The sequence below is a fragment of the Panulirus ornatus genome, chromosome 13, assembly GCF_036320965.1.
Source record: "Panulirus ornatus isolate Po-2019 chromosome 13, ASM3632096v1, whole genome shotgun sequence".
In the NCBI taxonomy this organism is placed as follows: Eukaryota; Metazoa; Arthropoda; class Malacostraca; order Decapoda; family Palinuridae; genus Panulirus; species Panulirus ornatus.
In genome coordinates, this window is record NC_092236.1 from 11,778,407 (window position 1) to 11,799,530 (window position 21,124).

At 41.4% G+C, this 21,124-nt stretch overlaps 1 protein-coding gene across 4 annotated transcripts in view; it reads right to left on the reverse strand.

Moving 5' to 3' along the window:
• Positions 1-21,124, reverse strand: part of LOC139752756 (uncharacterized) — a 112,653-nt gene that overhangs the window by 6,303 nt on the left and 85,226 nt on the right. For 2 of the 4 annotated variants that reach the window (XM_071668637.1, XM_071668638.1), the window contains 6 exons: positions 16,412-16,444; positions 13,170-13,204; positions 11,344-12,056; positions 10,806-10,999; positions 10,403-10,642; positions 8,991-9,079 (listed from right to left, as the gene is read on the reverse strand). In XM_071668637.1, coding sequence (XP_071524738.1) covers positions 8,991-9,079; positions 10,403-10,642; positions 10,806-10,999; positions 11,344-12,056; positions 13,170-13,172 — 1,239 coding nt within the window. In that variant the 5' untranslated portion in view covers positions 13,173-13,204; positions 16,412-16,444. The remainder of the gene's footprint in view (positions 1-8,990; positions 9,080-10,402; positions 10,643-10,805; positions 11,000-11,343; positions 12,057-13,169; positions 13,205-16,411; positions 16,445-21,124) is intronic. The other 2 variants (XM_071668639.1, XM_071668640.1) reach the window with 1 other exon arrangement.

Consider the following 21,124-nt stretch of genomic DNA (forward strand, 5'->3'; position numbering starts at 1 on the left):
CTGACCAGTATCATACTGGAGGTATCTTGTTCTTCCCTGTCTGCCAATAAATTATGTATTTTGTATGATCAGTCAGCTGTCTTGTCTTAATTACTGTACCAATTGTCAGGAGGTGTCATGTCTTGCTGCATCCACTGTAAATCACATCTTTTCTTGAGAGCTTCAGTCTGTCACACGTTACCCTGTCCACTGTTCTGTAAGATTTTCTTAGGAGTGATGCTGTATGGCTTATAAAAATAGCATCGAATTTATAGGTAACTCCCATGTTGAAAACAGTCATGTACAATGTATATTGAATTTTTTCAAAGGAGAATAGTGATGAACAGCTTACGTCACAGTATAATCAAATAGCTTCTGTCGACTTTGAAAAGTAGAAATTTTCTTGAAGGACTTTACTAACAAAGCCAAAACCAAAGCAAAAATTTGTTACTACATTTGAAACAGATAGATTCTAGTACCTGAACCAGAAATTGTAAGGTCTTGCAATCTATGTTGAAATATACAAATGAGATTTTGGGGTACCTATGATACATCAGCTATACTGTATATGCATAATTTTGTAAGTTAGAGGAGATTACTTAATTATATTAATTTGAGATTTATCCAAATATATTTAACAGCATTACAGTATCATATATGCATATCTGGTCAGCAATTTTTCAATAGCAAATTAGATTATTGGCAAAAACTCAGTGATATTAATTTTTATTGCTCAACTTATGGGCTCTATTAATCTCAGTTTTCAATTTTATGCTGATATGATAGGCCAGCTAGTATCAGTTTTCATTGTTTCTCCACTTGATGTTTGTCTGTCTCTAAAAAGATGTCTGTGAGTCCACTAAAGTAGCTAGCAAAAAGAAAACAAATCCACATGGTAAAATATAATACAAAAAGGCTTGTCATCTCAATATACACATTCCACTGTGATTCCCTGTGCATGGCCAGTCAAGTCAGCCTTGTGTTTTGCCATCCTGTCAATTTTCCAGTGTCCACAGAGTAATTAACTGACAAGGAATAGGTGTTCACAGGAAGTTGAATCTTTGTTAAGTTTTTACACTGCTAGAGCTTATTCCATCTCTGTTTCCAATTTGCTGGACCTGATGATCTACAGAAATTATGTTTGGCACTGTGTTAATGCATTAAAATCTGTGCTGAATGTTTGACCTTTTGAAGCAAAGTAAATATAGCTAGCCCAAGCACAGCTTTGTCTAGTCTACTCTTTTTACCTAACTAGCCTTTACTACTGTAATAACTCCATCTACCACTCTGTTTTTTTTATCTTTTTGTTTTTATATGTCTTTAATAACCAACTTTCCATTATGCACCACATATTAGCTGGCTTGTTTTTGTAGAGTTGCCCTTTTGCAATCCTATCCTTGCACAATTTCAGTCATTCCTATGTGTTTGCACAGCTGTTGGCCACTATCTTTCATTTTTATCCCCTCTCCTTTCTGTGATTACTCTCTAAAGCAAACTGTTCATATCATTCAGCCAGTCATTCATCACATATCTTTATCAGAAATTTCTTATACTTGTCGCATTTGTTTCTTGTCTTGTCACTGACCATATAACAAGTAACAAAGTGGTGAGGTGGCAGGCTGACCTAACTGAACACACATGGGCATTAATGGTGGAACCTATTATCTTAGGCTGTCAACCTTTTGATATTCTGTTTTATCTTTTGGGACAGTTTAGTGAATCCAGGAGCCAGTTTTAGTGGACTAATGTGTCTTTTCAAAGCTTAGGGAATCAAAAGGAAACCTCTTGTTTTTAGGAGCTTTAAACTTCTTAGAAGATAGTTACATTGTAAAATTTGGCATGAAGAGTGAGCATAAAGTAATTAAGTTAACAGGCATGGATAATTAACCCATGAGTAAGCCACTAATTATTATTTTGCATTGATTGTCATATAGGTTTAAAATGACGATGCTTTCTTTCTATGATTGCATTGATTTGTCATATAGGTTTAAAATGACGATGTTTTCTTTCTATGACTATAAACTAGGACACTCAGAAACTACTTGGTTAAAATTTGAAAGGCTACTGAAGATATGCAAAGAATTTTGCTAATGATTATATTCATCAGTATAAATGTTGACTATTTTTTGTTACTAGACAGTGCTAGTAAAGATAAGGCATCTTTGATTTTTCTTAAACAAGCTGATAAAGTAGCCTCAACAGGATACTTTTTTTATTTTATTTTACGTAAACCATAAAATTTGAAAGGATCCTGAAGATATACAAAAAAAAAAAATGCAAACAGTTACAACTATCAGTATAAAAGTTAACTATTTTTTTGTTACTTGATGGTGCAAGTAAAGATAGTTCACCTTTGATCTATTTAGATAAGGTGTTAGATAGATTAGCCTTAACAGAAAATTCAATTAAAACTTCTTTACTTAACATAGACCCTGAAAAGGTGAATATGAAAGCTGAAGAGCTGAGATTAATGAATCCCTAAACAGTTTTGTTGATTTACTCGGTGGATTGCATGTCATTGAAAATATTATAATTTTATTTCTCATTTTGGAAACTGTAACTTTTCACCTTATACTCTAATCTCTATTATTCATATTAAAGTTAAGTCAAATTTAGTGCGGTGTTTAAATTATGATACTCCAAATCATCCAGAAGGGTCTTCTACAAGTTACCACTGAAGGATACTTTTGCACAGCCACAGTGATATCACACCAAACTCTGATAATAATAGAATTTCCTAGGTTCCAACACTTTTCCAATAAGGTATAAAGCTGAAAAAACAAGAGAAAATGATTGCATGCTTAATATGTAAATTTTCAAAAGGATTGCATAAGAGGAGGCGTAGAGAAAGATAATAAGTAATTTGAAATAACTGCGTATTCACATAAATTGCAGCAATAGGAGAACACTGAGGCAAATGTAGTTGACACCATATACCAGATGGAAGAATTAAAACTTTGACTAACTAAAGAGTTTGAATTTATTGCCAGTTAATATGAAAGGTTGGTAATACGACAGAAAGCCTAGCATTTAAAGTTAATTAAACAGAAAACCTAGCTAAAAAGTTCAGCAAAAAAAAAAAGAGCAGAAGGAAAGATCAGGGGACAGATTTTTGATCAAACCTATAGTCTGAATACAGCTTTCAAGTTTCGTCAGGCATACTGCTAAAAGTGTATTAAAAAGCTTACATATTTTTATTATCAAAAAATTTTGAAGAATTATTGTCGCCTTATGGTAACTGCAGCCCTGACAAAAATATTTGCAGGTAGAATATCGAAAATCCATAAACCACGAAACCAAAGGATGTTTGAAGTTTACAGTTTTACAGATTTTAGGAAAATTTAGGGCAAAGATTGTGGTATGAAACATGTCATAACCATAATAGATTGGTTTATAGAATTTATGCATGTTTTGAACATTATTTGTTTGATATACTGTATATGAATATATATTATATATAACATTTATAAAGATTTGCTGAGATTATTAGATTATTAATTGGCTTTTTGATATTTTACCTGTATTTGGAATAGAAAAGCAGAACAAAAATTCCGATGAAAAGTTGGTATATTGAGACAGAGTAGGTAACATATCCACCATATAGGCTGTTAATGATTGTTAGCAGTCATTTGACCGTGTCTACTGCTCAGTGCAGCCCCATTTTGGCTGTAGGCAAACAGTTTTTGTCCAGCCATCAGGAATAAAACTTCCAAAGAGAAGGAGGAAGCAGGCATTTGTTATCACAAGTAACATGGGCAATGAAAAATGCAGTCATTCTACTAACATGTTTTACTGCTCATTTTGTTTTGTATAGATATTGTTTTGTGAAAAAAGGAGAGATAGGTAGTATGTTTGAGGAAAGGAACCTGGATGTTTTGGCTCTGAGTGAAACGAAGCTCAAGGGTAAAGGGGAAGAGTGGTTTGGAAATGTCTGGGGAGTGAAGTCAGGGGTTAGTGAGAGGACAAGAGCAAGGGAAGGAGTAGCAATACTCCTGAAACAGGAGTTGTGGGAGTATGTCATAGAATGTAAGAAAGTAAATTCTCGATTAATATGGGTAAAATTGAAAGTTGATGGAGAGAGGTGGGTGATTATTGGTGCATATGCACCTGGGCATGAGAAGAAAGATCAGGAGAGGCAAGTGTTTTGGGAGCAGCTAAATGAGTGTGTTAGCGGTTTTGATGCACGAGACCGGGTTATAGTGATGGGTGATTTGAATGCAAAGGTGAGTAATGTGGCAGTTGAGGGAATAATTGGTATGCATGGGGTGTTCAGTGTTGTAAATGGAAATGGTGAAGAGCTTGTAGATTTATGTGCTGAAAAAGGACTGATGATTGGGAATACCTGGTTTAAAAAGCGAGATATACATAAGTATACTTATGTAAGTAGGAGAGATGGCCAGAGAGCGTTATTGGATTACGTGTTAATGGACAGGCGTGCGAAAGAGAGACTTTTGGATGTCAATGTGCTGAGAGGTGCAACTGGAGGGATGTCTGATCATTATCTTGTGGAGGCTAAGGTGAAGATTAGTATGGGTTTTCAGAAAAGAAGAGTGAATGTTGGGGTGAAGAAGGTGGTGAGAGTAAGTGAGCTTGGGAAGGAGACCTGTGTGAAGAAGTATCAGGAGAGACTGTGTACAGAATGGAAAAAGGTGAGAACAATGGAAGTAAGGGGAGTGGGGGAGGAATGGGATGTATTTAGGGAATCAGTGATGGATTGCGCAAAAGATGCTTGTGGCATGAGAAGAGTGGGAGGTGGGCTGTTTAGAAAGGGTAGTGAGTGGTGGGATGAAGAAGTAAGAGTATTAGTGAAAGAGAAGAGAGAGGCATTTGGACGATTTTTGCAGGGAAAAAATGCAATTGAGTGGGAGAAGTATAAAAGAAAGAGACAGGAGGTCAAGAGAAAGGTGCAAGAGGTGAAAAAAAGGGCAAATGAGAGTTGGGGTGAGAGACTATCAGTAAATTTTAGGGAGAATAAAAAGATGTTCTGGAAGGAGGTAAATAGGGTGCGTAAGACAAGGGAGCAAATGGGAACTTCAGTAAAGGGCGTAAATGGGGAGGTGATAACAAGTAGTGGTGATGTGAGAAGGAGATGGAATGAGTATTTTGAAGGTTTGTTGAATGTGTCTGATGACAGAGTGGCAGATATAGGGTGTTTGGGTCGAGGTGGTGTGCAAAGTGAGAGGGTTAGGGAAAATGATTTGGTAAACAGAGAAGAGGTAGTAAAAGCTTTGCGGAAGATGAAAGCCGGCAAGGCAGCAGGTTTGGATGGTATTGCAGTGGAATTTATTAAAAAAGGGGGTGACTGTATTGTTGACTGGTTGGTAAGGTTATTTAATGTATGTATGACTCATGGTGAGGTGCCTGAGGATTGGCGGAATGCTTGCATAGTGCCATTGTACAAAGGCAAAGGGGATAAGAGTGAGTGCTCAAATTACAGAGGTATAAGTTTGTTGAGTATTCCTGGTAAATTATATGGGAGGGTATTGATTGAGAGGGTGAAGGCATGTACAGAGCATCAGATTGGGGAAGAGCAGTGTGGTTTCAGAAGTGGTAGAGGATGTGTGGATCAGGTGTTTGCTTTGAAGAATGTATGTGAGAAATACTTAGAAAAGCAAATGGATTTGTATGTAGCATTTATGGATCTGGAGAAGGCATATGATAGAGTTGATAGAGATGCTCTGTGGAAGGTATTAAGAATATATGGTGTGGGAGGCAAGTTGTTAGAAGCAGTGAAAAGTTTTTATCGAGGATGTAAGGCATGTGTACGTGTAGGAAGAGAGGAAAGTGATTGGTTCTCAGTGAATGTAGGTTTGCGGCAGGGGTGTGTGATGTCTCCATGGTTGTTTAATTTGTTTATGGATGGGGTTGTTAGGGAGGTAAATGCAAGAGTTTTGGAAAGAGGGGCAAGTATGAAGTCTGTTGGGGATGAGAGAGCTTGGGAAGTGAGTCAGTTGTTGTTCGCTGATGATACAGCGCTGGTGGCGGATTCATGTGAGAAACTGCAGAAGCTGGTGACGGAGTTTGGTAAAGTGTGTGGAAGAAGAAAGTTAAGAGTAAATGTCAATAAGAGCAAGGTTATTAGGTACAGTAGGGTTGAGGGTCAAGTCAATTGGGAGGTGAGTTTGAATGGTGAGAGGCTGGAGGAAGTGAAGTGTTTTAGATATCTGGGAGTGGATCTGTCAGCGGATGGAACCATGGAAGCGGAAGTGGATCATAGGGTGGGGGAGGGGGCGAAAATTTTGGGAGCCTTGAAAAATGTGTGGAAGTCGAGAACATTATCCCGGAAAGCAAAAATGGGTATGTTTGAAGGAATAGTGGTTCCAACAATGTTGTATGGTTGCGAGGCGTGGGCTATGGATAGAGTTGTGCGCAGGAGGATGGATGTGCTGGAAATGAGATGTTTGAGGACAATGTGTGGTGTGAGGTGGTTTGATCGAGTAAGTAACGTAAGGGTAAGAGGGATGTGTGGAAATAAAAAGAGCGTGGTTGAGAGAGCAGAAGAGGGTGTTTTGAAGTGGTTTGGGCACATGGAGAGAATGAGTGAGGAAAGATTGACCAAGAGGATATATGTGTCGGAGGTGGAGGGAACGAGGAGAAGAGGGAGACCAAATTGGAGGTGGAAAGATGGAGTGAAAAGGATTTTGTGTGATCGGGGCCTGAACATGCAGGAGGGTGAAAGGAGGGCAAGGAATAGAGTGAATTGGAGCGATGTGGTATACAGGGGTTGACGTGCTGTCAGTGGATTGAATCAAGGCATGTGAAGCGTCTGGGGTAAACCATGGAAAGCTGTGTAGGTATGTATATTGCGTGTGTGGACGTGTGTATGTACATGTGTATGGGGGGGGTTGGGCCATTTCTTTCGTCTGTTTCCTTGCGCTACCTCGCAAACGCGGGAGACAGCGACAGAGTATAAAAAAAAAAAAAAAAAAAAAAAAAAAAAGATATCTTTTTAACATCTTTTGAGAGAATTGTCAGTGATGAGGCCGAGGTAGAATAGACAGATTTGCTTAATGTTTTTATGGTCGTGCTAAAGGCTGTGATTTTTAGGTAAGTGAAAAACAGTAATGGAGATAAAAGAGAAATTTTGGGAAAAAGTGTTGGTGTTTGAAGTTTTAGAAACAAAAATGGTAAGTTTTGTCCCCATATTAATAGGAAAACAAATAAGAAGCTCTATTTGATACCACTCCTCATAGGTATTTTTCTTGGGTTTGATAACTTATAGGCTATGCTTTACAAAGCTGGAAAAATATGTCAAGTAAAAGGATATCATGGCTGTACGAAAGGAGGATTATCTAAGCAATCTTCTGTTTTTGGAAAGATATATTTTTAAAGAACTAATGATACTCAGATTACAGGAGTTAAATGATAAAAGCCATAATGAATATTAAAACAGCTTGAGCAAATGATGTTCACTTTATGTTTTAGGTAGATCATGAATTCATGGTTTGCTAGAAAGATTTTTACTGCACTTCTAAATGGGATGAAAGGGAAGCTAGGCAGGAATAAGGGGTAGACTCCTCCTCTGGATAGAGGATTACCTTAGTGGAAAGGCACAAGGGAGGATTCTTGAAATGAACTGGGATCATCAGTGGTGTGCCACACTGGTGGCCCCACTGCTAATTTTGGTTTCTGTAAATGACTCTTCCCTGAATGTGTTGCAAAAGAAGCTAAGGTCAGGAAAGAAGTAAGAAAGAACACTGACGATTGTCTCGTCTTACAGGAGGGACCTGGACAACTACAAAATTAGTCTGATAAATGACTTGAAATTCAGTATAAGTACAAAGTAATGAAGATGGAATACAGCAAAAGAAGGTCACAGTGTGATTACTACTTAGCATGAAGTATAATACAGGAATCACTGCAAAAGAAACCTAGTCCTTTATATGGATGAAGAAATGTTTGGTAAACTATAAACTATTCACAGCATGTATTAGACCATAACTGGATCATGCCTCTCTCGTGTGGTCATCACACCCATAGAAGTACAAAAATGTAGTTGAGAGGTTCCTGAGGATGGCAAAGATGGTATCTAAATTAAGAGCTGAGCTGCAAGAAGAGCCTGAGGGCTACAGATTTATCTTTCATGGAGGTGAGAAGAGAGAGGGGTGGCATGATTAAACTTCAAGTTTGTAAACTAGTTGCAGTGAACAGTTCTTCATGAGATGCAATTATAGAGTAACAAGAGACCATAATAGGAAGTTTTGCAAAAAGCCTGTTATAAAAATGTTTTACAGAATTAGTGTTTTATTGTAGAGCTGGTAGATGGTTCAAATAAACTGAATGTCAGCAGTATGTATATGTTTAAAAGGCTACTTGGTGGTAAAGAAAGATCAAGAGATGAATACCCATGAGTATACTGTAGAAATGGATTAGGGAATAATTACATCCACCAACCTTTTTGTAATTCTTTAGTGGACATAAGTTACAAACCTTGAAAAGCCAACACAGGAAAAAGAATGCTTTATTTGTTATTATATTTAAATATTTTTGCCGTTTTTTTTATTTAGTCTTTATCATAAAATGGTGAAAGTAACAAAGCATATAATAGGGATTGTAAGAATAAGAAATTGCATTAGTTGCAGAGACAGGTTTTTGAGCAAATCAGTCAAGGTGTACTTGTAATTACCCATTTTGAATGAGCTTATAACGTCCCACCTGTGGTTGCCTTCTGCTTAGGAGGGTGCAAGGAATTGTGGCGGGTATTGTATAGTGACCATTAACAATCATTAAAGACTGCGAAGTGCAGGCTAGTTTAATTTCCTCGTTACTTTGTTGGGCTTTTTGTTAAGCTTTAATTTTCTTGGAAGACAGTATAAGATATGTATAAGATTCATAATCATATCAAAAGAGGTTATTTCTACATCATACTTTATCTGCAAAAGAGAAAACAATGAAGTTACCAATAAGTAAGCCTAAAAATAGTTTTAAAGGAGTAACTTGTATAGGAATGACTAATGACCTTACAAATGACCTTTATATATGACATATGAAAGAAGAGAGTTGGGTCTGACCTGCCAAGGGAAGGAACCAAATCCAGCTTCTGTACCACCAACAATCCTCCGCTGGGCAGTGAGACGACTGCTGGCACTCAGACCACAGCCTGCAATATTGTACGTAGATACATAAATTGGAATTTACAGGGAATTATCACTATATATACATTCTTCCCCAGACTTGATCGCCGTTTCCCAGTTTAGTAAGGAGTACCAGGAAAGACTAAGAAAAGCCACATTAGTTCACATCCTTTCTCTATTGTCATTATGATGATTATGATGATTATCACCTTTTTGATGGATGTTCAAGGTTGCTGTATAATTAGTAGAAGGGAAAGGATGGACTCTTTTGTCACAAGTAGGAGGTAACTACGTAATCTGTTAATGTCATTTATTGCCTTATATTTAGATAGTAGATCAAACATTCAAAAGAAAGGTCTGCATGATAGTGTACATTGAGGGGATTTAATATTCATTGACACTGTATACTACTCAGCTGCTAGAGATAGAAATGAGTGGTTATATGATTGGGAACATGGAAGAACAGTATTTGTATAGAATGCTGGAGGGAACGTGAGGTTAGGGATAGCGTTCTTAGAGGATCACTGTTATGATGCTGTCAGTAAAAGGTGAAATCTGTAGATGAGTAAGTATATAAAAGTGCATGATTAGGAAAATTTTATAAACTGGATTCAAGAGCAGGGATTTTGTTGCCAGTGATAATTAACATTTCGTGCGCTAATTCGTTTTCTTCATCTTTACCCGTTTATCCTTTACATTAGCAATCACTAAATATTGGTTTTTGTATAGGAAGGCAGTGATTCAAAACCGTAGATTCAAGAAAATGCATCTTATTAATTAGGTACTTTTTACAGGGATATGCTCTTTTGATTTTGTATTAAATCTTTATGTGAACATACAGATGCTTTATAGACATGACATTCATGACTTGCATGGGTCTTGACATGTAAGGTGTTAGGGGTCATCCTGTACCCGTGGTTGGAATTGACTCCAGTACATAAGTGATGACGAAGCTGTCAGTTAGGTGTTTGGTGAACAGTGTACAGAAAAAAGGAACTGGTATCTTGAATTCAACTTTGTTTCTTATTGTATGTCATATGATTCAACCAGGCCAGTGATGACTATGATGCCGAAACAATATAGGCCAGTCAGGCAAACATCACATGCAATTAAAGTATTTGAGGGAGTGGTAAACACATAATGGGACAAAATAATAACGAATTCAATGAAATATTCCAGCTGACCATTCATTGTGCTAATCGGAGCAGAATGCACAAGAAAGATATTTGGTGGAAGACTTCAGTTTGAATTTTAAAACCTCACTGCACCCGTTGTACTATGCAGTATTTCCATGTGTGTAATTGCTTGTTCAGGATGATGGGAAGTCGTTTAGAAGTATCTCCACTCACCTTCATCATTCCTGATGGGGCCGTAATCAACGGGGATGATACCAGCACTGTCTTCTCTGAAAGATTCTGGACCTCGTTGGCCTCTCTGATTAGGCCGAGTACAGCAGGCGAAGAGAAATCCTCCACAGCCACCATCAATCAGACCTCCGCCCAGCCAACACATGAGGAAGAACTCGCAGGTTCCCGTGTAGCACAGAGATGGGTCACCCAAAAACAGTCGTCTAGTTGCTTGTGAGAGAACTAAAGAGACGATATTGATGTTAGTGTTGTTTTGCCAATATAATTCTGGTCTCAGATCATTCTCACAGTTAGAAAGTATTGTACACATAATGCATTCCTGTAATGTAAAGGAGATTTTTACATATTTTGTGAAATCTGTGAAAAGTACTTATCAGTGACGCACTTGACGCTTCTCTCCTTCGGGGTGTTGTGCGAACAATGCGGCCCAAAGGTAACGCCTGAGGTCTGTCATTAGGTCCTCCTGGGCCCTGTAGGTCTCCTCCTAGAGTTAGTTCTTGCTCCAGTTCAGCTGCTCCAGTCCCCGCTAGGCCAAGTCGCTCGGCTATCTGAGTTGCTTGCAGAGCATCCAAGCTAAACCTAGAGTTTTGAGTTTCGTCATCATCTGCAGTTGTACTAATACATAATAAATAGCTTATTCTGTAATACTTCTTAACAAAAAGGCACTTATCACAGACATAGTTGTCCTTGAATTAGGGTTAAGGTTGATGGGAAAAAACGAAAAAAGTAGTTTTCAATCTTTAAGAGTAGATAGATTAGACTCAATGCAAGATAGATTGCAGGAGTCAGGGAAAAAAGAACAGGATGTAAAGATTCCCAGTGTCTAGGTGTGGAGGATGAGAAGCGGACTTAGTGGTTTAGGCAGAGGACAATGCACACAAGCAACCTGCCCTCGAGAGAACATTCTTCTTTGAAAGACTTACCGAGTTAAGATGCTGTTGAACTCTTCTTGTGTTATAGTGGCGTTGCTGTTGGAACTGCTCGACTCAGTAGAGACTGTGATACCGTGCGTCGTGTTGTGGGGTGAAGGCAGTGCATTTTTGTTGTTGGGTAAAGTGATTTCACTGGTGTTGAAAAGGAAGGGGTCGAGTGGAGAAGGAATGAATGGAAGTATGGGAGAATGGATGTTGTTATGACTAGAGGAAGAAGAGGATGACATGAGGCCATGACTCAAGTCATCAGTCTTTGATGGGACTAGTACTTGTGTTGATATGACCTGTTTGATATTGTCAGTAGTTGAGGCTTTGTCTTGGGAAATTAATGGATTTAGTTCATGATTGAGTGAGGTAAACGATGATGACTTCAGTTCATATGATGGAGCAAGATCCAACTCCAAATCATGGTTTGGAGAGAAATTGGTTAGCCAAGGATCTTTACTTGGTGACGGATCAAGGACTCGAGTGGGGGTGACTTTGTGTAGAGTGGTTTTACTCAGGTCATACGAGGATGTCAAGTGTGTAGAGACAGGAGTCAGATGCGCATCTCGAGTTAGATCCCGATTGATTAAGAAGGTTGAGTCTTGACTTAGAGATGGGAAGTTGGATAGTGTTTGGTGAAGACGGTCTGCGAGCGCTGAAGATGCCAACAGAAGTAGTGCGACCGCCACATAGTGGAACATGGCCGCCAACCGGCCCTTCTGTGAGGAGGAGAGTTGCCATACGATTAATTATGTCATACATGTCAGGTAATAATGGTATTTTGTTTAATCATAATGAAGCAAAGTAAGAGAAAATCCCCCTTGTGACTAGTGCATGACAGTATGTTGAACTTGGAAAAAGACTGCATATGTGTGCTTAGGATAACGTGAAACCCATATTCTAGACCGAAGACCCTGATGATTGGATAGCATGAGGGAACAGACCCCCGTCCCTACATGATACCCATACATTCTCATTAGGAAATGTGTGTATTTTACCAGGTCCACATGCAAGTGACAACTTTGAGATATTGAATATGCGGTACAACTTGGGTCTTTCACGTGGAGGCCAACACGTAGAAACGATTACCACTTCCTGTGACCCATAGGTGGTCTGTGGTTTATTCTTCCTACCTCAGTCACTTCGAGTGACTTACATCAAAGAGGATCCACATAATCGATGGCACTAACACCGCCAGTATCCCCTGAAAACCCGTATAAAGCAGTGCAACGATAACACCTCCACCCACATCACCAGATGGGCAGTATTCACAGGGACCACATTGTCGTAAACACTATTACTAATCTTCATTCCGATCGTATTACTAAACACTCACTTTTGCAAGTGTGCTATTGAAAATATACCCAAGACATCAGTCTTTAGTTCAGGACCAGCTCCTGGCTGCCCAAACCTTCTAATCTTCCGCCACGCTCGACCCGCTCTTCCTGGTGACTCCCAATAAGCGCCACGTCAGCCGTTGGCTTAGACCGGCCCAAAGAACACATTTTAAAGATATCATCTTGAAATTACACATTCTGTCTGATAACACACTTGGATCCCTGTTTAACAAACCTCTGACACCGCCATTAGACTCCAGGCATGGCACTTTTTTCGAGGTTAGGAGGGGGAAGGGGCGCCTATGGCTGTAACATTACAAATTGGTGAAGGGCGTACGTTTACCACACTAACACACACCTAGACAAGAAGTACTGGGTAACTGTCATGCGTGTGGACTTCGCCACCAGTGTGGCGGTAAAGTTCAACTAGTTCCTTCCCTCCTAACTCTAGCAACAGCCAGCCTCCAAGACTGTCCTCCGTCTCCAGGTACTTACCATGCTACGATATTGCCGCCGGGAGCCGCATTGACCTGAAAGCAGAAAATGTGGGTTATTCTTGTTTGTTGTTAACCGAGCGCTAGTGTGTGTCTGACCCTTGAACACGATGACACAACCCTTGAGCATAAAGGTGCGGCCTTTAGAAATGATGGCCTAGCTTTCATTTGACCCTTAAGGGTGAGGTCGATGGCAAGGTCACTATACCTAAGGGTTGTGCCGTCGTGCTAAAGGAATTAAGTAACCATCCTTGTCCCTAAGACACACGGACACTACTCTCGTCCCAACAGAACACGCTCTGATAAAGCAAGCTGTCATTTTTTTTTATTATATTTTTATATATTTTCCTTACCTTCTGTTAATTTTAGAGGCTCATCTTTATATTTCCACAGCACAATGTAGGTCGTTTGGAGTCGAGCCCCGTGAGCCTACGTATTCTACATAACTTGGGTAATCGGGTACACTGTTTGTTCTTCGTCCATGGAACCAGATGATTATTAAGAACCGTTGGTTACCTATGGTGTATGTAAAGAACGACATCCTACCATGTATTTTTCTTGAGTGGTGGTGCTAACAAGAATGTATCCACAGGTAGACACACACACACACACACACACACACACACACACACACACAAACGCAGGGGTAACTTACATGATGTCCCATGTACACTTTGGTCGCGACAGGACTTCAGAAAACGACTGAGTATCACGCCTTTGTAGACTGGTGAACAAGTATGTTGGGAATAGGAAATACTTTGTAATCAAAATTAGGTTAAGGGTGACAGTGACCTCGGCCTGACGGATTCCAGGCAGCTTTCTTTTGTTCAAAAATGGAAATGAACGTGAAAAAAAAACATTACGCTTTCCAAGCAATAACATTTAACATGCCAAAGAACGTGTTTAGAGATAAGACAAAAAAGAAAAAAAAAAGGTTTGATATGCTTCGCTGGACCTTGGAAAAAGAAATGAAAAAGAAAAGGTTGTTGTATCAGATATCTCAAGATTATTGTGGTATAATTTTGTAGAGGTAGGTTATGTGTGGTGTATATATATATATATATATATATATATATATATATATATATATATATATATATATATATATATATTACTTTCACTGTTAACACCAGATATTTTTTAATACTATTGGCAATGTTCAGAACACTAGACTATTTCGATGTCACGACTTTTTTATTACGTTAGAGATACGGTGACCAGAGACAGCTATGATGTTGATGTGTAGATATATAGTACAAACGTGAGAGCATATTGCTTTGAGCAGTGAAGTTGAACGTAGGAATAAACTTCCTCTTGGGGTTGTCATAGTGAAGACGTTTCATACACATAAGTGACAGCATAACGAAATTTATCACTGAATGAGCCCGTTCAAGAACATTATGTTATGACCATATTTCATCTTTTTATCTTTTCATATTTAGATCTTCTCCTCAGGAGTATCCGGCTGCTGAAATTAGAGCAGAATGTGATGATCTTATTCCCACTTTCTTATAACATTCCTTGGCAGTATGTGCTCAACGTACTACGTGGTGCTCCATGATTATTTTCCCTGTCTGTTGATTTGCCGGAGAGAGCAGCGCTAAGTAGGGTGGAGCTATCACCATGACTACTACAGTTACTGTCCTGCAGCTTAGATAACCTCGTCATACACCATCAGGTCTTATGGTATGTGTCCTTTCCATGTACTCCAGGGAGGAAGGACCTACTGGCCTGCTGCTGCAGAGGGTTTAGGGTGGGTTGTCGGAGTGGGGGCTAGGCATCCAGCTCCGCCTCCGGGATGACCAGTCAAACACACGTTACTTTCACTCGCGTCTCTCCTCGCGTGCACCTCACCCAGCACACTTTTCCAGTGTGTATATTACACTGACGGCCCTGCAGTCTGTTTCGTCTTAGCATTTGTACTGTTACTTGCGCATACACCTTTTATATTGCTAGACTTTTCAACAAGTGATTTTGATTTTACGATGATTTATGAAGATGCACCACGTTCACATTTTATTTCCATGGGGACGATGGCGTGACCCTGTGTTATGATGAATTGGGCTTTGATTTAGCCCTTGATGGTATGGTCGAAAGCCTGGACATTACACATTAAGGTCATCCCCTCATGCTCAAGGACTTTTTAGGGCGGCTGTTTCCTGCCTCGAGCTTCTCTTTAAGTGCGATGTTGGCCGAGTGACTCGATATTGCATTACGATATTTTTTGATGGTTTATATCGACCGTGGTTTATTGGACGTGACGATTATTACATACTAATTTACATGTAGCTTTGATATGAAAGATTACTTTGATGTATCCAGCATAAGTGAGTTAGAAAAAAAATAGATGTATGTTGTGAAGTTAGGCCCGCTTGCAATAAAGGGGAGTCCTTGTTGTGGCCAAGGGAAGAAGTAAGTATACTCAAGAGAATTTTTTTTTTTGAAAATGTTACCCTGGGTTTTACTGTGATACGAAACCATTCATGGTTCAGGATCTCTTGTGAAGGAAGTAAATGTTGTTCCTTCTAACAGATAAGGGGAGTGAAGTAGTATGGAGACACGAGCTGTTAATCAAATTCTTAACGTTTCCACAGCTCAGCTGCCTTCCTGAGAAGACGATTGCCGAAGCATTGAGAAGATTCTTATCTTGATTACCAACTCGTGTCTCATTGTTACCTTAATGCCATGTGAGGGAACTTATCGATTACAGGTCCATTCTCAGCACGTTACATCGTTGTGAAGGGAAGACGTAATGCTCTACACGAGTTTCGTTTTGTTGACATGGTGGATGGGGAAAATTCGGATCTTGATTACCAACTCGTGTCTCATTGTTACCTTAATGCCATGTGAGGGAAGTGATCGATTACAGGTCCATTCTCAGCACGTTACATTGTTGTGAAGGGAAGACGTAATGCTCTACATGAGTTTCGTTTTGTTGACTGATGTTGTTGGTAGATGGGGTGGGTGTGCGCACGACACGGACCAGTCACTGCTGATGCCGCGTCGCGCCATTAGGTTGCTAGTGGTGTTTATGATGCCGTGCTGTGTTACTGGGCCTGTTGTGGCATTTGTTTGCTGTGCCGGTGTTGTCTTTCCCGTATTACCGTATTATCTTTATTGTGAAAAGTTATGTCAGTTAACCAGTGTTGTCTGTTCTGGATTACTGCATCATTGGCTTCTGTTATGTTAGCTCTGCCATTGTTGTCTTTTCTGTTATGCTCTATGACTTGCTGTGGTACTCACCAGCAGTGTGGCTACCAGCTGCTCTGCACCACCCTGTAAACATAGAAAATATTAGGTTAGCTTTCCCTCGTAAGATGGAACGATACTTCTGTTAAATGACTGTATATCATTTGCTTGCTAAATTAACAAATTTTGTTAATCAGAAAGAGTAATGGGTGTAGATTATCCCCGTTAGGGTCCAGCGCTTTACAAGATACTATGAGATCAGATCAGGTCTATAACCATCGGCCTCTTGGCCCTCAAGTTCCTTTTCATGTATATTTCCCTAAATACTTGATTCTTGGTCCATACTTCTGCATGTTTGCTTTCGTCTCTCTCTCTCTCTCTCTCTCTCTCTCTCTCTCTCTCTCTCTCTCTCTCTCTCTCTCTCTCTCTCTCTCTCTATTCTGAGCACTTCGCTCCCTTGTTCAGGTTGAGTGAGTGGGTCCTTACAATGCCAGTTAAAACGTGAGATTCTAACAAACGGTTGCTTCATCTCGTGTTGGGTTAAATGTCACCAAGTGGACTGCTTGGGGTAGCCGCGGTGAGTGAGGATGTTACCCCCGGTCATCCTAGTCAGTAATGGTCCAGAAAGTGATGGTGGATAGCAAAAAGAATAATAAAGAGAAAGTAACCATTCTGATGCTATAAGCACGTCCATAAGGACGCTCAGCTGGTGCCGCTGCTTACAGTTCTAGACCTTACAGCTCGTCACGTATTACCCTTTGCTAAACGTAATTACAATGATGTTACGGTACACAGTCAGCCAGCAGTGGGAAGGTAATCAAGATGACCAGATCACCAGAACCTGGTAGGCATATAGTGTGTGTGTGTGTGTGTGTGTGTGTGTGTGTGTGCAGAATACAGTCGACTAACGTTACCCACCAACTTTTCCTTTCGTCAGTGGTTACGTGTGTCGTCACCGTCACTCAAGGGGCCGAGTTGCTAGGGACGACGACGACGGCTTTCTACGTAAACACCAGCCAGATGGTCCGGAGAAATGTACACAAACCAAACTCTGTTGTCACTCACTCATGGTCGGGCTGCCACCCTTCTGGTCACACCGATGCTTTAATGGGGGCTCATAACCGCATGATCTACTCAGAACTGTCGAGGCCTCGCTTCAAGTTCTTTCTTTTTTTTTTTCCCTCCTCTCGTACACCCGTCCTTGTGAAAGCAAGAAAGGAGGTTTGCTAAGAGAGAGAGAGAGAGAGAGAGAGAGAGAGAGAGAGAGAGAGAGAGAGAGAGAGAGAGAGAGATTGGAGAAGGGGGAGAGAAACTTTCTCACGTCCTTATGGGTTCAGGTGTTGAAAACCCCCCGCTACTATGGAGTTTGTTATGTCCTTCTGAAGGAAGAGGATGCAAAATTCCTTTTCAGGGAAGAGGTTCTACACATCCACTTATGGTTTGGAGTCCACACTTTCCCTCTGTGGAACAAAGTCCCTGAGATCTTGTCAAGGGGGAACCCTTACATCTGTGGGGGGATAGGAGTCCACACGTTCTTTTAGGGGTGGGAGTTGAGAAGCACAGATGAAAGGAGAATCCACTCACACCCTTGCCAGCCCAGGGTAGGGGGTCCATACGACTGTGTGCTAGGACAGGATGGTTTCCAAACAGCTTCATAAGAGTTGGGTAATCAATAGGGCCTAGAAAGCAAATGTGTGTGTGTGTGTGTGTGTGTGTGTGGTGATGGTGAGGTGAGGGTTGGTGCTGATGGCTCCGAGGAACCATGCATTACGTCCAAGGTTGAAAGGCTTAGGACAGAAAGTGTCTTGCTCAAAATGGTTACAATTTATTGCTGTTGTTGATGCCATCGTCCCCGCGAATCTATCAAGTTGTGCGAGCGTTGCACGAGCATTGCGATAGTTCATGCCACCTCACCGCGCCGATGCCAAGCCACGCTAACTCGGCTCCCGCCCCTCTGGCAAACAACGCCATCTATCACGAGTGTCGATAAGAGCTGGTATGATCCCTTCCCACGATTTCGCATCGGTCCGCCGAGGAAGCGCACGCCACTGCCATACAATTAGAAACTCGGGCCAGGAAGTTCAGGGCCGAGACACACCGTCGAGTTGATGGAGACATGCATCTCACCCGGATGTTGACAACCAGACATCCGCAGCCTCGCCCGCCTGCTGCGCCTCCTGAATCCTGCAAAGGCTGCTGACGAATACACTTCGACCCTCACTGGCTCTTACTGCCATAAACACAGACGTATTACTTGACTGGTGTACGTCCCTCCTCTCTCTGTCTTGCTCTCTGTGACTGACAGTGCAAAGCGAGATTTGCTTTCCTTGCCTACTGAAACGATGTATGAACTTCATTTGCCTGTTTCACTTTCCTGAACTTGCATGTTCCCTCACGACACGCACGAGAATTTCAGTACAACAATACTAACTGAGAATATTTTTTTTTCGTGAATTATTTAACCTAAATCTTGTTTTATCTACATTGATAAACGTTTGTTTGTTGATAGTAATGTTAATCATCCATGATGTGGAATTATAAATGCTGAAATACTGATGGATAATCATGTAATGATTTAGAGTGACGAGTAGTTTATATAAGAAAAATACTAGGAAGAACTATTAAAGAGATTTTCTCGACGCTTCGAAGCTGGGCGTAATGATGAAGTGACGCGAAATTTTCTTTGAACGCAGATCGTGACTCCCGTATTGGGAGCAGCGACCACCTCCTGGAAGGTATAATCTCTGATACGACGAGTCTGTTGTGAAGGCCCGGATCATTCTGATCCCAGAGTTGGGTCACCTGCAGGGTCTCCTGTGATGGTAGAAAGGTAGGTCAACTATCGCGATTGTGCCGGATGTTTTAGGTCACTTGTTGTTATCACGTTGTACGGACGTCCTGGGTCATCATAGGTCGTCATTACAGGCAGATCGACATGACTGGCTACCTGGGTCGTCCTGTGGCCACACGGGGTCACATGCCTCTAACCTGCCGAGTGAATGACTTGGGGGTGTTGAAGACGGTCGAATTGTCAGAGGCGCCTGAAGTCGCATGATGTCCATTTTTAAAACGAAGGCTCCAGACTGTTATGATAGTCCTCATCGATGTCAGGCCTTGAATACTAAAATGGGGAAAAAGAAAAATTTAGTAGTGTCAGAGTCTATTTTTTTTTAAGGAAGTGGAAAGTTTGTGTTTTGAAAAGATGCGCTGCAGGCGTCCTGTGTCTCTCGTTGTGAGGTCGTAGTGCCATGACGTGGTCAGGTGGCACCTAGTGTCCGACACCACGCTGGGGGGGTTAGGTACCGTGGAGTCTTAGGTTACCTGAAGTCAATCAAGGTTTCAAGTTTTCTAAGCGTCTTGCATCCCTCGTGTCATGCAACGTCAGGAACGAAGGACGTTTTGGGTGACGAGGAACCACACGAAGAGGTACGTAGCCACTCCCAGCCAGCCAGCCAGCCAGCGCCCACGACATCTGAGGTCACACGAGACAAGGAAACAGTCAGGAGAATCCCAGGATCACCTGGGTCGTATGGAACAAGTGGCTGCCACGGGGGCAACTCAGGACCACACGATGGGTCACAAGAGCGTCATGGATCACTGTAGGTAGATAACGAAGGATGAGATGCATAGAGTCAACCCTTCCCCCTCGCAACCTTCTCCCACAACTGAGTAGAGAAACTCCTGAATTAATTTTAGATTTCTCTATGTAGCGGCCGAGGCTGCCAGAGAAACTGTCATGTCTCCCACAGTACATACATAATGGCCGGTTGGAGCCACCGAGGAGAATAGGTGTCGCATTTTATGTTCTTCGTGCAAGCGCCAGTGATGACGTTGGCGTCGCGAGGCCGGTGACGGACGTGATGATGCTGGGTGTCGAAAGTCGTAAAAGTTTTGCGTCGGTGCGGGAAATGCTCGTCACGGAGGCGGGCAGCGTTGGTGACACCACGGACGATGGAGCTTGGCATTTTGCTGGCGGTGTTGGGGCAGGCAGTGTTGGTGTTGGAGCTTGACATTGATGGCGTTGTTGGGGCTGGCCATGTTCGTGTTGGAGCTTGACATTGCTGGCGGTGTTAGGGCTGGCCATGTTCGTGTTGGAGCTTGACATTGTTGGCGTTGTTGGGGCTGGCAATGTTGGTGTTGGAGCTGTTAGTGCTGCTGTTCTTGAGCCAGTAGGTTTCTCTGAATTCATTGGCACTGGACGAAATGACACAGGACAAAAATGGCCCAGAACACAGCAGCACAGTTGCAGAATAAGAAGAAAATAGCAGAGATGATATTGTTTGTAATAGTTATATTACAACCAGAAAACATTACCCAACACATTTGAAATATTACCTTCACGTTTACGAAGTATAGAGAGGAAATGTATTAACCCCAGGAACACACCGGTACGACCCTTGGGCGCGATGGCCTGGCGGCCATGGACGGTGGAGTAATACAGACAGGGGTGTCTGCAGTAGCACCTTACACCACACGTCCATAACTCACCCGTGGTCAGGTCCTGGGGTAAGGCACGCCAGTCCATTTGTAACTCCGGTGTACTGACGCTGTCATAATCACAACCTGTCTGTTTTCAGCATAACTCCGCTAAAATACGGGTGACCTCCGTCGGTAAGTTTGCCGTACATGAAGAAGACGAGCGTCAAAGGAACTGTGATGGTGAACGGAGAAGATGTTCGCGAATGTTTCACACACACACACACACACACACACACACACACACACACACACACTCTGGCATTACGAATGGAGAGCATTGTCCGTAGA